Genomic DNA, 18,090 nt, shown 5'->3' with positions numbered 1-18,090 from the left:
ATCTAAAGGAAGAGTTCCTTAGCACATTGCATATTATTCATTACATGAAGAGAGTTTGTCTAAATGAAAATGATTAGGACGTTCAGGAGAAAGAACAAATTAAGGAATGATCTCCACAGCATAGACCTCAAGGCTCTTATGCGTGCAGGCTGCAGTTCTAGTGCAAAATCCTCAGGGACAGCACGAGGGCCTCCACTGGGGGTGCCTTGGGCTCCTTCCAGGGCAGCAGTTGAAGGGGGTCGCGCTGCAGTCCAGGAGACAGGCTGGGGTTACTCTCCTTTCTGGTTGCTTCCTGATGGAATCCTGGGTTTTCAGCATCTTCCTGGGCGGCCTGGCCTGTAGAGGGCGCCCTGGAACGTAGAGGGCACCCTGGGTGTGTGTCCTTCCACCTCTGCAGGCGCTGGTATCTCCAACGCTGGCTCAGGCCGCTTTGGACCCCTCCATTGGTGGCATCTGCGTCTTCTTGAAGTGACTGGAGCCTGTTTGTGGTTTCAGCCATTGACTCCTGGACTTGGGAGTGTCGAGAGAGTTTGTGGCCCCTCTCATCTCCGGGAAGGGCTCGGTTTCCGATGGAGGTGCATTAGCAGAAGCAGCGGCTCAGCACAGTGAAGTTATCCAGTGCCCTGTCCTAGGCTTGCTCTAGGTTCAGGTCCGGTGGTATGTGGGGCTCTGGCCCTGCCTGCCTCCAGGACAGCTCTTCCAAGGTTGATGGATGGAACTCTACAGCCTCAGCCTCCCAAGCCTTGACCAGGCACAGCCACGTAGTTAGCCTAGGAAAAAGCAAATGGCCTCATTACTTTAAAAAACAAAACAAAGCACAAAAACCATATACAATCTTTTATAAATCCCAGACTCTACTTGGCAGGGTGCAGTGGCTCACGCCTGTAATACTAGCTCTTTGGGAGGCCAAGGCAGGTGGATCACTTGAGATCAGGAGTTCGACACCAGCCTGGCCGACATGGCGAAACCGCATCTCTACTAAAAATACAAAATTTATCCGGGTGTGATGGCAGGCACTTGTGATCCCAGCAACTCAGGAGGCTGAGGCAGGAGAATTGCTTGAAGCCGGGAGGCGAGGTTGCAGTGAGGAGAGATGGTGCCATTGCACTCCAGCCTGGATGACAGAGTGAGACTCTGTCTCAATAAAATAAAATGATAAATAAATACCGCCAACTCAGTCCATGGAATATTTTCTCAGACCACATGGTTGGTCCACAACTTCCACCTTATTACAGCTAAATTATAGAGAATTTTGCTTTTTCTTTTTGAAATAGTTGTAAAATCTTATGAAATATTAATATGCAAAAAGATAATTATGAAGTGACGATGTTGTCAGTCCCATTTATTAAATAAACTTTCAATACAATTGCTTACTAGTTCTGGTGGGTTTTTGATGGTTTTAAAAACAATTTTCTATGTAGACATTTATTGTTTCTGTTGCTTACAAACAGAAACCATTTTACTTATTTCATTCTTTCTAATTTGTGTTCCTAACCTTTGTTAAAGCCCCTTAATGCACTGGTTACAAACTTCAGTATATTACTGAATATAAATGGTGAGAGAAGTTATCCTACTTCTGTTATGACATGTTCATGTTTTGGGGGCAAAATCATTCATTAGGTTGAAGAAATTCCCCTCTATTACTGTATTGCCAAGGGTTGTATTTTAAATAATGAATGGGTATTGTTTTTTATTAAATGCTTTTTGGGCATCTATCGAAAGGATAGGGTAATTTTTTCCCTTACTGTACTGACAGGGTGACCTGGATTAATAGGTTCTCAAATGCAAAACCAGCTTGGCATCACCATGATATATTATCATTTTATATATTGCTGGATTTTAGTTGTTAGTAATTTTGAAGAATTTTGCATCTATATTCATAAGGAATGTTGTTCTATTTTTTTTCTTTAATGCATTTGTATGATTTGTGGACTAGGGTAATTCCAGCCTCGTAAATTAGTTGGAAAATGTTTTCTTCCCTTCTGTTTTCTAGAAGGGCTTATGCAGGATTAGTTTTATTTCTTCCTTAAACATTTGGTAGAATCTTCAGGGAAGCTACCTAGGCCTAGCATTTTTGTGTGGGAAAGTTTTTAAATCACAAATTCAATCATTCTATATATATAGGGATATTCAGATTATATGTTTCTTCTTGAATGAGCTTTGGCAGTTTGTAACTTTGAAGGAACTTCTCTATTTCATCTAAGTTGTCAATATGGGCCTAGAGTTGTTCATAGTTTTCTTTGATTATCCTTTAAATCTATAGGGTCTGTAGTGATATCTTCTGCTGCCTTGCTGATGTTTATAATTTGATAGATTTCTAATTTGATATTTGTAATTTGTTTCTTTTTAGTTTTCTTTGTTCTGTTTAGCAAGGTCATATGGTACAAGTTTCATATATATAAATTAATCATATTTGATTGATCATCAGCAATGGAAAATAGAAAATTACAGTAAATAATACCGTGTAAAATAGAATCAAAACTATGAGACAGACATAAATTGAACAACATATGTAGAAGAGCTATATGCTGGGAACTCATGAAAAATTAAAAAAATTTAAAATAAATGCATATATACCTACCATATTTTTGAATTAGAAGGCTTGGTAGTGTTAGGATGTCAATATCCCCCGATCTATAAATTTAACATAATTCCAATTAATATCCTAGTAGGATTCTTTAGGAACTGAAAAGCTATTTCTAAAATTTACATGGAAATATGAAGGACATAGAATCTAAAGGAATCTAAAAACATAAAAGAACAAGGCATAAAAATTTATGCTACCAGATTTCAAGATTTGCTATCATCAAAATAGCATAATTTATAGAAAGGACAGACATACAGATTAACAAAACATAAGGGTACAAAAATATACCCATGGATACTTGGTCAGTTCATTTTTGACAAAGGTACAAAGATAATTCAATGGAGAAATGTTAATAATCTCAACAAGTGGTACTGGAACAATTTAACATTTGTGTGCAAAATGATGAACCCTGAGTCATAGATTACACCATATATGGAAATTAAGCAAAAATAAACTACAAAACTAAAACTTAAAATTTCTAGAAGAAGTATAGGCTAAATTGAGTCAGTAATAGATTTCTTACATAGAACTCCCAAAGCGGGATTTATGAAAGAATACATTGAGATTTGATTTTATAAAATGTAAGATTTTTTTTCTTTGAAATTCTGTTATTTGAAAAGCAGTAATAAGAGAATGCAGAGAGAAACTATAGGCTAGGAGAAACGATATACAAATCATATATCTCATAACAGACTTGTATCCAGAATACATATACATGCTCACACATGCATGCACACACACACACACACTCCGTCTCGCTCTTTCTCTTTCAAAGCTCAATAATAAGAAAACAACCTAATAACAGTTGTTCTCAGCAGAAGATTGAACAGAATTTCTCTGCAGATAACATTTATGACTAGCTAATATGCACAACGAAAAAAATCAATAATAATTAGAAAATGCAAATTAAAATAATTGTACAATAGCTACCACTACATATATACTCAAATGACTAAAAATAAAATTAAATTAAAAGCTGAAAATACCAACTGCTGAGAAGAAAGTAGAGTAGCTGGAAGATTGATATATTGGTGGTAGGATTATAAAAGAATACAGCCATTTTGGAAAGTAGTTTGGTAATTTATTATAAAGTAAAACATCCACTTACCACATAACCCAGCAATCCCATATTTACCCAAATGAAATGATAACCTATATTTACACAAAATCTGTATGTAAATATTTATAGAGACTTAATGCATAGTAACTCCAAACTGGATACAACTCAAATGTATGTTACTTGTGAAATGAATGAACAAAGGGAGGTATGTTCATACAATGCGTTATTACTCAGTAATCAAAAAGGGAGAACTACCTAATACTAGCAATAATATAGATGAGCTACCTAATACTAACAATAATATAGATGAATCTCAAATACATTATGCTAAGTAAAAGATGTCAGAATCAAAATACTAAACACTGGATGATTTCATTTACATGACACACTGGAAAAGACAAAACCATTGAGATAAAAACCGATCAGTGATCACCAAAATTGTCAGCAAGGCAATGGATTGACTGTAGAGGTGCAAAGGGGGTATTTTGGGGTAATGATCCTGTTCTATATCTTATGAATGGTATTGGTTAGACAACAATACACATTTATCAAAACTTGCAGCACTGTACATGAGAAAGAATGAGTTTTGCTGAATTTAAAATATGGACTTCATTAAAATACCAAAAATAGAACAAAAATGCAATAAAAAAGCATTGCCTCACTGCTCTATCTTCTTATAAGAGAACACACTGAAACTTTGAGGCCAGTAAGTAGTCTAGCACTAAGCAAAGGATTCTGAAGAAATTCACGTAAGCAGTCATAACCAACAGCTAATAAGAGGACAAATGATGTGACACAAATTATCACCATTCTAAATATGTCAAGCATACGTCCTGCTGACAAGAGGGGCTGTCTGGCATGGTAAGTAGCTGTGTCAGCTTTTCAAACTTCAAGCATAAAAAACAGTGAAGTTCTTGTTTTTTTACTGTGCCACATAGGGAAAGAATAATTTTTTCCTTGTTACTATGGTTCTAGTTGTTGGATAAAATGCATTTTTGTACACGCCTAATTTAAGAAGCAATTTTATTACTAAAATTGAGAATGAAATATCATCCCATTTTGTAAAATGATATTGCAGATAATTTATGTGTATGGAAAGGTGCTTATACCATTTTGTATTTCCAAAGACTTTCTAAAAGTTCTAATTTACTCTCCAAAACATAACCTGGAAGCATACAAATAAAATAGCATAGCCGTGTTCTCACTGTCTTGCTAAGTCCAATACATGATCAATGTGAGTTATTTGACTGTAGGTCACAAAGGCAGCAGCATAATGCTATTGACTATACAATGGTTGATCTGATAGCTATACACACAAGATAGCAAACAGTGGTTGTTTGGCTTAGAGCTATTTATGTAAACAAAACTAATGAGGAAAAAAGACCTCTATTGGTAATAACTCGTAATGGTTGGAAACTGGTTGCCAACTTCTAATCACCTTTCTCTATTGTCCTGTTTTCACTCTAAGGAAGGTCAGCATGATTTATTTACATGTGTTTCCTAAATCATATACTCGCATACATTTGTGGAAAGGTGTCCTAAATTCCAATGATGTTACAAAGCAAAACAGCCCCTAAAAGCTATGCAAATTAGTATATTTCATAAAAATTACTTGTCTAAATTGTAAATTGGCCCATGGTTGTGCAGCAAATTCAGTGTGGATGTACATTGTTTCAGAGGGTGATATTTGTATTTTATAGAAACAAAGAGATCAACGTAGAAAATCCTTATTTCTTATGATTAGTGTTTCACTATCTGTTGGAGATTTTGCTTTCAGGTGAAAAATTTGAGAGATCTTACCAAACAAACAAATGAAAAACTTCTCCAGGAGACATCAAGAGATGAAAAAACTACAACCGAGTCATGTAACACCTGAAAACAAAAGCGTAAAAGAGAAAACCCTTCTAATGTAAAAATAAACAGCTCCAAATTGTTTATAGTGTGTATACAATATGGCAGGATAACAATAGAAATTCTGTTATACTAAGTGGATGATTAAGCTTAAAGGATAAAATGATAAAAAATAATTATGATAATAAAAATAGTTACCATATGTCAGCAATATTTTAAGAACTTTGTATCACTTACCTCATTTAAGACTCCCAACAACCTTATAAGGTAGTTTCTATTATTATTCCCATTTTAGAGATGAGGCAAAGCGTGTAATGAGAGCTTTAGTCATGTACCCATCATCACTCATATGTAACAAATAACCTTGATATCTCAAGGACTCAATACAACAATAATCCAATTTTTCCCTGATATCACAGTCCAGTTGGGTTATCAGTGGTTGACTTCCCAGGTGCTGTTTAGGCTCCTTCCATTTTGGGCTTCTGCCATCCCAAAGGGTGAGGAGTCTGCTGGATCCCCCGCACCCAGATGGCTGACAAGTGTACAGAGAGTAGAAGACTGTCAGGATGCTATAAGCATCAGGTCAAGGAGTGGCACACACCAATTACTCTCTACGTTATATTGGCTAGAAGACACAAATATGGCTCCAATCTAACTGGAAGACAAATGGGGAATGTCATCTTTTTGTTTCCCTAGAAAGAGGAAACAAGATTGATGCACATTTAACGATTCTCTGCCACACTCACATAGCCTGAAATTACTAAAATAGTTGGAGGTAAAGCACTCTTGTTGCAGAGACCAAGGCCTCAACATAATACTCTACCACCATTCAGAAAACAAGATAAGTGGTGAAAGAAATTTCAGTTTTACTATGAATTAATGTTTATCCTTTTAGACTCCTTCTTACTATTCATTAGTAATACAAAGATATCTATTTTTTGACTATTTCTAAATCAAATGGCTTACAAGTGTTGATGTCTCAAAGCTACCCACTACTTGTAAACTGCTACCTTGAATTTGATAGAGAAGGTATATTCATATTTTAATAATACTCTCTTTTGCAATTTTTCCTCCTTTACAACTGTGCTAAGGTCTGTATTAGTCCATTCTCACATTGCAATAAAGAACTACCTGAGACTGGGTAATTTATAAAGAAAAAAGTTTAATTGGCTCACAGCTCTGCAGGCTGTACAGGAAGCATGGCTGAGGAGGCCTCAGGAAACTTACAATCACGGTGGAAGCCAAAGAGGAAGGAGGCACACCTTCCATGGCCACAGCAGGAGGAAGAGAGAGTGAAGGGGGAAGTGCTACACACTTTCGAACAATCAGATCTCATGAGAACTCACTCATTATCATGAGAACAGCAAGAGAAAAACCTGCCCCTATGTCCAATCACCTCCCTCCAGGTTTCTACCCCAACATTGGGGATTACAATTCAACATGAGATTTGGATGGGAACACAGAGCCAAATCACATCAAGGTCATAAAAAGATCCCTTAAAAACAGAACAAAGTGGATCTGTGTCAGGGGAATCTTCATCAACTGGATTAGATTTGATTTGTGAAATGATAGCTTCTCTCTTTTTATTTATTTATTTATTATTTATTTTTGAGACGGAGTCTGACACTGTTGCCAGGTTGGAGTGCAGTGGCACTATCCTCTGCCTCCTGGGTTCAAGCGATTCTCCTGCCTCAGCCTCCCGAGTAGCTGGGACTACAGGCATGCACCACCACACCTGGCTAACTTTTTTGTATTTTTAGTGGAGATGGGGATTCACCATGTTGGGCAGAATGGTCTCCATCTCTTGTCCTTGTGATCCACCTGCCTTGGCCTCCCAAAGCACTAGGATTATAGGTGTGAGCCACCACTTCCGGTGACAGCTTCTCTCTTTTAATCAAAAGGATAGTTTTATTTTATAATGCTGAGGAATATGGATCAGATACCGTGTTTACATGTCTGTGTTCTCACTTGCATATTTGCTTCCCTAAGATACGAGTGGTCTTCCTACTTCAGTCTAAGTTCCAAACCAATGATAATGTTACATAGGCCAATGGCTATGCTTCACGAAAGTCACTGGGTGAAGACTAATGATTCAAGTACAAAATTTTTTGTTGCACTCAAATAAGTTTTCTAACAAAATTAATCTGCTATGCTTTTAACTATGTTTATAGTCATTATAGCGTTGCATGCAACTAAGCATAAATGCTAAGCAGTTCAAATAGATAACTATAATAATTAGTATTGCTTTCACAGTCTGCCAAATTTTAAATTTTAGTGTTCATATTGTTAGTTCTTCATGGTTCTTCACGATCCGTTAGCAGAATCAATATTTACCGTTTCACCTAATATCATAAACTGTTTAATCATCTCCTTGACATCACTCTACACATATACAAATCCTCACGCAGGATAAGTCTAATAAACTAAAAGCTAACTTGACCTTGTATAGTTTGCTGTTTTCAACTAACAGATCTCCTCCTAACACTCAGAACCATGTTTGAGGTCTGGTCTTTCAGATCAATTTTTCCCCCATTTTGTATTTCTCCTCAACTTTCCATATCACTACCCCCCTCTTTTCAGTGTTCACTCTCCATCTTCCAGATACGTCAAATAGAGAGAGTAGAAAGATGGGATCCATAGTATTTGGATTTTCTACTTCACAGTGAAAAGGTGCAGCTGGGCTGCAGGGATTACATGGAGAAATAATAAATTTGACTCACTGAGTGAATACACCTGCATTAAGGTAGAGACTAAATGAATTCGATCGAATTTCTACCCTCATTCTTTTCATAGTATAACTGAATCTGTTTTCTGTGAGAAACCTTTCCTGCTTCCTCTTTCTGTTCCAACCCCTAACTACATTCACCTTTGTCTTCACTGCTCCACTCTGATGCTTTTTAACACCCTCAATCGATCCTATTAGGAAGCCTGGTGTACTTTACAGGCTTCATCCATGTTTATTTCTCAATGAATTTAACATTGATTTCCCTGCTTGCCTCTATAGACTACTCTTCTTCCTTAGGTTTTGTGGGACTTTCTAGGTTCTTCACTTATGTACTTTATTATTTTGCAGTTTTTCTTGGTGGTAGTTCTTATCGCTGATACCTCTTCTGTTTGATTTTCACATGAAGAAGTTCTCTGGGTGTTTTTATTTGTATCCCAAATATTCTTTTTAAGGGAATGCTTCTTTACTCTTTAGGTGTCAGTGACCGACTTTATGCTTGGGACTTCCAAACTGATATCTCCTCTACAGACTTCTCTTCAAAGATAGACCCAAATTCTCACTTTCTCCCTGGCTATTATGTTGCCAATATTTTAAGCTAACTATAATCAAAGACAAACAATATTTTCTTCCCAAACTTGTAGTACTTCTGTTGTACTTAATTCATTTTATTAGTACTACTAATTTAGTGTCATTATGCTTTCACCAAGTTTTTGGCCATCTTTCTAGGCAAATATTTGTAGTCTTCATTTATTATTTTGTCATTCCTAGTCGCTTAGATAGCTTTTCTTCCTTTACTATTTTTTCTCTCTACTGCTAGGTAATTTTGAACAATGCAAGTCAGAATGTATCACTGTCCTCAATAACCAGCTATGTCTCCTGTTGCCTAAACAGTAAATTCTACTTAATCCATGAATTAATTCACCTTGATCTGGCTCCAAACAACAATTCCAGTCTCTCTCTCATTTTTTTTTTAACCACATCAAGCATTATAGGTTAGCAATGCAGCGTTCGTTATTGTTGCCTGTGTTTCTTGCATGCTTTTGGGTCTTTCTATTTACTTTCTCATATTGTCCTCTTTACCTAGGCTACATTCTCATTAATTTTGTCTATCAAAACTCTCATACTTTTAAGTCCCGACTCAAATTCAACTTCTTCTACAACTCTTTCTCAGATATCCTCCTGCATATTCAGCTTCTAGATGAATCTTTCTCTTTCTACATCCTACCACTCGTACTTTTATATAGAGTATGTGTTTTGCTACTATGATTTATGAATATTGTTTTATATTGTTGTTCTGTCCACCTAATCCCACTCACTTCCACACTTATATTGTAATTTTTTTAATGAATTTTGCATCTGTGGAACTGTAGCAGAGTGATTAGCATTGACTATGTGCTCAATAAATATCACATTACAATAGAGTATAGATTCAAGCCAATTTTGAGCTGATTCTATCTACATAAAGTGTAGCACTGCTGAAGTGATATCCTTGACTAGGTGAGAGGGGATGAGATTTTTACATATGATGTTGGGTGGGAGCTTTGACTATGAATTCAACTAACTGTGAAATCCAAGGAAAAGCAGTATATGCAGATGTGGATAGAAATGCAGTATAAATCTGGAAAATCTCTTCTGATTGCTTCAGTTTTCTCAAAGAAGTAAGAAGCAGGATCATCATATATGAGAGAATATTAGGAAGGAGGTTTGCAGTTTTAAGAAGTGAAGATTTGTGAAATAATTGTATGAGAATGCTGAACAGTAACTGAACTAAGGAAATACTATAGATAATTACATTTATAATACAATACCCAATGTTCAGTTTGGAATGTTTCAGGTGTTCTTTTACATATTGGGCTTTTATTTTTTAATTATAATTTGATTTTATTTCTGTAGCACCAGCTAAACTCATGGCAAATATCAATGTATTTTGAATCATTTAACTTTGATCTTCAAAACCCTTATTTGCCTTCCTGGGGAAAAGAGTAAAAACAACAGTATTGTAGCAATCTATTTATACCCCTATTTTCAGACAGTCATGCTTCTATCCAATATTTAGCTAGTTTAGCGAATCTTATTTCTGTTAGAAATTGTTTGTGCAATAAATGTGCTCCTGTCACTTCATCTCTATTTCATGCTTTTATCGTATTCAATCCTAATTTGCTCTGAAGGTTTGCTAACTTTTGCTTTAATCATGTCTTTTCTCAAATAGTTCAGATATAATGAAATGTATTATGTTCAGTATTTCTCTAATATTTTTCTACCAATGAAAAATAAAATATTGAGATGAGATATATTCACATTGATTGCTATGAAGGTTGCACATGGATTAGTAAATCAAAACAAGCTCTCAAAAGATAGAAAATCAATTGATGTGTCAGATAGGAAAGACATAGATGGCAAAATCAACCGCTGAGTTGACATCTTTCCTCTTGAAATAATTTAATTTACCAAAATTTGAAAGGTTTTGTGACTATGAACACAGTAGTAAGCTAAAAAGCGGGAGACCAAACAGATCTCAAATTTTATTTACAATAATTCAAGCAAATGTAAACTAACATATTTTAGATAAATATTATTTTCTAGACCAATCATATAAACTTTTTGGGAGAACAATCAAGACTATATTGTAAGGACTGTGCACTGAGAAATACAAACAATATTTACATATACAGTTAAATATAGAGAATTATATATTTTTTCTCTACAGAACTGTTATCCAATTGCCAACAGCTGAATTGTGAGTATAAATGTACAATGGTCAGAAATAGTACAAGATGTTACTGTGAGGATGGATTTGAAATAAAAGAAGATGGCAGAAGCTGTAAAGGTAAGTAAAACAAATAACTCCATCAAATTTTTTTTATAGAGACTTAGTTAAGAGAACTGTAAGAAGACATCTTTGAGTACCTACCATGTACTCCACAGAGTGTTAACTTTTCTTTCTTGAGATTTAAAAGTTGCCCCCCCCAACCAAAACATAAACATTATTATAAGTTTATGACTATCAAATTTCAATTTTTTTGCAGTAATTTCAAACTTGGGAAATATCAACAATGGGAAATGTTTGGGTTAACCACTAACACATTGATCTAATTATTTGAACTTCCTGTATGTTGTATGGCTGTTATATAGCTGCAGTCTAGTAGACATGTGTTATTAACTATGTTAGGTTAATAATTACTCATCATGTCATGTTGTTTATAATTTTTGCATTAGTTTTTCTGGCAGATGGCATTTTACCCATAGCAATAATAATGTAATAATGAACATAAATATTGATTTCTTTTTAATGTCTGGATTCTTGCTTTTGTGAATGCTTTATAGCAAATATTTATCCTCCAAAATGACTCCCTTCATGAATTCTGAAGAATTTTAGGTTATCTTTCCATTCAGTTGATTCCAATTATACATATATTCATATGTATATATAACATATCCACAAAGTTAAATGCATTGCTTTGTATGATACTTAGAATCTATATCTACATATAATATTTCTAATCTATAATATAGCATATGTCTCTCTCTCTCTGCTTCTCTCTTTCCTTCCGTGTGTGTGTGTGTGTTTGTGTGTGTGTATTCAGGGAATAGCTGCATTGCCAGAGCCACTAATAAATAGAATACTTTCCAAATAAATTAGTGCTTTGCTGATTACTTCAAATCTTTGCTCTAATATTATCACTTTTACCTTAGAATCTTAAATTTAAAAGAATTCGTGAGATAATTGTTTAAAATCTTAATGACAAAAATGAGATCCTGATAGTTAATTGACTTAAGTCCACACATCTTCTTAGTAATAGAATTGGGACTGAAACTCATGTCTGCAGAGCCCACTTAGTCTTATCCTGAAGAGGCTCATTGACTTTTCAGGTACATTTGGGAATTGAATTTTAGCTTGTTGTTTGCTTTGTGTATAATACCAATTTTATAGAAAAACATTTATTATCAAGTTTATCAGACCCAGAGACTGCATAATCTGACCACAGGGAGGCCAAACTCTCATATTTATTTGACTCATGTCATTATGTCATTTTAAAACAACATTTAAAAATCAGAAAATTGCACACAAAAGTTCAGATGTTCTGGAAAATAAGGGCAACAGTAGATGCCTCCTAATCACAGAAATCAGCCAGATAAAAATGGTGCCAGACATAAATGATGCCGTTGAACATTCACGCTCTTTCCACTTACAAACAGCTCTTGCCATTCATACGTCTTTGTCTTAGATACCTGTTCTGCGTTCTTCTCGCTCATTTACTACACCTGACTCCTGTAGTCATCCAGATCTGCAGTCCCTTTTGCAAGGGTGGAGCTGAGTTAACTATGTGGATTCCTGAGTGTAGTTAATTAATTGCTTTTATGTGTTTAATTAAGCACATAAAAACCACAACCATAATGAATTTCTTCTGTGGAACATTAGTGAAGAATTGCACAGCAATCATTTTAGAAGTCACAGTGGGAGAGGAGCTCTTTGTACTTTCTCTATACTCCTCGAGTGCCAAGTCTGAGCATCATTAGGCTTTCTCAAAACTGCATTTCCAGGTAGCCCTCTGTCTTTAAAGGAGAAAAGAAGGCAGCGTTACAAGTGATGGTATGCCTATTCCTTTGTAGTCAATGTTGTGAAGTTCCACCTCAGTGCATTCTGGTTAAATAGAAAGAAGAAAAGAGATAATTGATCATATTGCTCTCCTGGACAGCATAATCATATCTGAAAAACTGAAATAGAAACCAATAATATTAAAGATGAAAAATCTGTGAAAATAGATAAGAATTATTACTGCCATAAGGGACAGACTTACCAAATGCAAGCCTTAATTTCATTCAGTATTACTGTAGACTTAGCTCCAAACACTGTATTTTTTCTATTGCCAAAAGCATTTACTTCAAATGAGCCATCCATGATTGCCGGCTGTTACACGACTCTGAAGAAACCTGAGTTTATGAATGCCATACAAATGCATAGTTTCACAATTTAAATTGTCTTATACTACTCAGCAATATTTTTGCTTTCTCATAGTAAACTCTTTTCTTAGCTTGTATATTCCCAGAAGTCAACTCTGAAACAAGGATTCACATGAATGTTTTCCTTTATTTGCGATTGTAGCTTTCTCTTTTTCTTTTCTTTCCTTTTTTTCTTTAGGGGGTGGCGGGTGGTGGGGGTGAGAGGATACAGGAGAAAGGCAACCCCATAGTTGGAGCAATTAAGCCAGCTACGACAAAGGGTGACCGAAGCTTAAGTGTGTGGCCCAACTCTCTAGCATGAGAGACAAGGGAACTCAGGCGTTTATACACCCATTTCTGAAGAGCAAATTTGTTTGTTTGTTTTTATGTTGGAGGTGGCATTACCCTCCTGGAACCTTAACCGGCCTTGAGTCCTGGCAGAGATTCTGGCAGGAGAGGAGGAAGGTTTGGAAGTATGCTCAGGCACAGATAAAGATCCCTATGAACTGAACAATCTGAGGGATATGAGCAGACAGCATCTTCTATAGTGTCCTTGACCATTACTTTCCATTTCTTCTTTATGCTCTCAAAATATGTTTTCTTAATCTATTTTGTCTTAGTCACTGGCTTTATTTTCTGGGTGCCGTCTTTTATTACTTCTTCTAATTACTCTCTCTCTTCTCACTATTTTCTTGTGTATCCACCCATGTGTGTTTTGCTGTCATTTCAGAAGAAGAGCTTTACTTCTTCTAGTCTTTTTTCATACATAGTTAAAGTCCCACTCACTCAAACTTTGGTCTGGACTTGATCCATTGGTCTATCAATTTCCACCTCTTTCTCATACATCTTTAAGCACTACATTTCCACTGGCTAACACTGTAGTCAGTAAATATTCTCACATTTCTTCTATTCTGAAACAAAACAAAAACAAAAATAGAAATACTCACAACAAATATCCACTTTATATCCTATCGCTTCCTATAGCCATCATTCCAGTCCCCTTCTCCTTTATTATCCACAAACTTTAACAATCAACTACATTTACTTTCCCAATTATGTTATTTTCACTTCATTCCTCCATTTACTGCTATCTGGTTTCTCATCCTATAATTTTAGTAAAGAACTTTAAATATCTCTTTTCCCTTAAAGTCTAGTTAAGACTGGTTAAAACCCTCACTTTTATTTTCTAAGGATTTAGAGGCTTCTCAGCATATCTGCAGTTTTTCAGAGCTTCTATATTCTTTATAATCTTGACTCCAAACTCCATCTTCCTATTTATGTATCACTTTGAGATTATATATGGATTTTCTCCATCCCATATTCCTCAACCCAGAAGTAAAACTCAGCTATTTTCCTAGAGTTTCCACAATTATAACATCCATGCAAACAAGACAATATGTAGTAAGATTTACTGAAGACTTAGTAGGAAAAGGTTTTATATCACAACACACAAATAAATTCAAATGTAATTTTAGACATCCCTATATTGAAATCCTTATGCTACCCCTCCACTGGGGATTTTTTAACATGCCATTTGAGGTTTCTTTTTTGTCATATCACTCTGACACCAATTGGGTGGTATTTTTCCACATAAATTCTCTAATTCTCTAATACCAACTGGGTGTCCAACAATTCAATTCAACTCAATTCTTACATTATCCAGAGGTAGTGTAGATTCCATGGGTTAAGGACCTAGTACTGCAAGACTCAGGTACCAGACGCAAGTTCCAGGGCTCACCTATACCTCTGACGAACCAGCTATAAATGTGAGCATTCCTACAGCCCTCTCCTCAGATGCAGTCATTCACTACAACAACTCACATAACTCAAGGAAATATTTTCCTTATGTTTTTTAGTTAATTATAAAGGATGCAACAGCCAAATGGGAGTGACACATAGGTCAAGGAACGGGAAGGTGGGAGAGGGAAGCTTCTATGCCCTCTCTAGATGCCTCATCCTCCCAGGGCTCAACGTCTTCACCGAAATGGAAGCTCTCCAAGTGTCTTTGTTCAAGAGTTTTTTTTAGCCCAACCCCCAGTCTCCTTTCTTCTCACTGGAGGTCAGGAGATGGGGCTGAAAGTTTCCACACTCTAATCCACTGTTTGGTATTTTCATGACCAGCCCCCAGTCTGAGACTACCTAGGGGCCCCAACCTGAGTCACCTCATTAGCATAGGCTGGGGTGTATTCTAGAGGAGCTCGTTATGAACACCAAAGGACGATCCTATTACTCAAAAAATTCCAAGTATTTTAGGAGCTCTGTGCCAAGCACTGTGACCAAAGGCCAAAGATACATTTTAATTATGTCACATCAGTTTAACCCACTTAATACCACAGCTTCAATCCATCCTGTTATCTTTTGCTCTCCTCTTCCTTTTTCTGTTTCTTTTTTTCTCACCCCCTTTCTCCAGAATTATTTCCAGGAATCCCAAATTATCTTCAGTCATCATTCCCAAGGTGTGAGGACAAAACTCTGTTAATAGATCTAAGTTTGGACTTTTAACGACTCAGTAAAAAGCAAGTCCCATTTAAGATCAGTCTTCCATTTGTGACTATGTCCCCTTCTTTCCCTACATTACATCAACATCAGTACAATAATGTCCTAATTACTGAATCTAAATGGGAATTTTAATCTTTATCTTATTGGATTTATGCATTGCATATAACCCTTTTGAACATTCTGATATTCCTGAAAAGCTCTCATTTCTTAATTTTTTCTTAAAGTAGTCATGAATTTTCCTTCACAGGATACTGTAGGACTCCTCTTTCTTTCTTTCTGTTTTATTATTTTCTTAATTTTATTTTGAGACAGAGCCTTATCACCCAGGCTGGAGTGCAGTGTGCAATCTCGGCTCACTGCAACCTCCACTCCCAGGTTCAAGCGATTCTCATGCCTCAGCTGCCTGAGTAGCTGGGACAACAAGTGTACACCAGCACGCCTGGCTAATTTTTGTATTTTTAGTAGAGAAAGGGCTTCGCCATGTTGGCCATGCTGGTCTCAAACTTCTGACCTCAAGTAATCTGCCCGCCTTGGCCTACCAAAGTGCTAGGAATACAGGCCTGAGCCACTGAGTCCCACCCTGATTCCTCTTCCTTGGCTGCCCTTTCCACTCTGGTATCCTAGAGTATTTTGCACTAGCCAAGTTTTTCTCATCTCCTCTTCCTCTGTGGGAAATAGTCCTCTCCTATTTTTAAAATCTATTATATATATGCTATTGACTTCCATATACTCCAAAACAGATCACACCTTATGTTAACAGTTCCATTTCTCAATTGCTTATCATTACACATTTACTCAAGGCTGCCCTACAGACACCTCAAATTTAACACAGCAAAATTAAACTCGTTATCTCCTCCCATGATAGAGCCATTCAAATCTATACTTCTTATATCCTCTATTTCAAAATTGGATCAATTTTCACTTCTGTCACATCCAATCATTTTACAAATGTTGTCTATTCTACTTCTTACACATTTAAGTCCATTCCCTCTTCATTTCCACTGCCATTGACTTAGTTCAAAATATGACTTCAAAAGATAATTTCTTGGACAAAATTAGCACATACCTAATTTTCTAGGATCCCTTCTCCACACTTACCAAAGCCTTTATTTCATATGAGTGTTTTTAGTTTTAAAATGCAAAGCTGACCATATATCCCATCTAATTAATGCTTTCCCAGTGGCAATGTGTAATGTACAGTCTTTTGCTTCAGCATGCAAATACCTTCATTATCTGGCTCCCAAAGTACTTTCCCAATTTCATCTCTTCTACCACTTTCCTTCATACACCTTTGCTTCATTTGACTCCTTATGCTTCTTTGAAATCCCCATGATGCCATCCCAATACCATTCACATGCAATTTTGATGAACTGTCCCTTTTCACTTAATCTGAGGAAAGCCAGATCACACTTCACACTGTTTAATATGAAGCCTTCACTTAAGATTCCCCTTCTAATCCTAAGCAGTTTGTTCCCTGTTTCTATCATAACTCAGGTGTACCCCTATTATAAGGAAATGTATAGTATCATAATTATATTTCTCTAGACTTGTCTTACTCGGGGTAGAGACCATATTTTATTGATTTTGTCTTCTGCAGGGATTAGTACAGTGCTTCGTACATAAAACAGGCTGAATATACCTTTGTCTAAATAATTAACTACTGACAGGATGCCTTTTTGTTTGGTCAGTTAAGAATCATTGAGTATCTGTTGTTCATAAAGATTTGAACTGGATACCAGAGGAAGGAACTATATAGAGAAAATAGAATGAAGGAGTAGAGGTGGGGACTACAGATATTAAAGTAAAATTTAATTAAGACAAAATCTTTATTTTTAATAGGTGCTTAATAGTTTCCTCTCTTTAAAGTAGTGAGTGTGGCTCAGAGCTCTTATTTAATCTGTTGATGGGAAACCACGTTACTAGTCTAATTCTTTGTTAAAATAGTGAAAAAGTGAGTGTCATAAACACATGACATATGTCATAAACTGGAAATATTCAACAAATATTAATTGGAGTGCATTTTGTACCTTTGCAAAGACTTCTAGCCTATCACAAATGCAAACAATCTTCTTTTAAAATATATGATTTGATATTGTTTAATGTTTTATCGCTGTAAATATTAAGGCAACAAAAAGTTTAATTTTTAGTTAGTGTGGTTTTGAAAAGATTTATTGGGATTGGCTTTTCCTTAGTAGTCTATTTCCAAAGTTCAAAAATAATATTTTATTCAAGGAAAAAAAAAGTGCCCAAGATAAAGCTGCTTAGAAATGATGCCAATTTTCCTTTTAGATCAAGATGAATGTGCTGTTTATGGCACATGCAGCCAGACCTGCAGAAATACACATGGATCCTACCTTTGCAGTTGTGTGGAAGGCTACCTAATGCAGCCAGACAACAGGTCTTGCAAGGCTAAAATTGGTAAGTTAT

The 18,090-nt window shown here is 35.9% G+C and overlaps 1 protein-coding gene across 2 annotated transcripts in view; it reads left to right on the top strand.

The window, feature by feature from the left end:
• LRP1B (LDL receptor related protein 1B) overlaps positions 1 to 18,090 on the top strand; it is a 1,943,477-nt gene that overhangs the window by 891,166 nt on the left and 1,034,221 nt on the right. For both annotated transcript variants that reach the window (XM_055261032.2, XM_063631317.1), the window contains exons 4-5: positions 10,931 to 11,050; positions 17,953 to 18,081. In XM_055261032.2, coding sequence (XP_055117007.1) covers positions 10,931 to 11,050; positions 17,953 to 18,081 — 249 coding nt within the window. The remainder of the gene's footprint in view (positions 1 to 10,930; positions 11,051 to 17,952; positions 18,082 to 18,090) is intronic.

This window comes from Symphalangus syndactylus, chromosome 22 (assembly GCF_028878055.3).
Source record: "Symphalangus syndactylus isolate Jambi chromosome 22, NHGRI_mSymSyn1-v2.1_pri, whole genome shotgun sequence".
NCBI lineage: Eukaryota > Metazoa > Chordata > Mammalia > Primates > Hylobatidae > Symphalangus > Symphalangus syndactylus.
The sequence above is the reverse complement of the archived record's forward strand: the minus strand, read 5'-3'. Positions and strand labels throughout refer to the sequence as shown.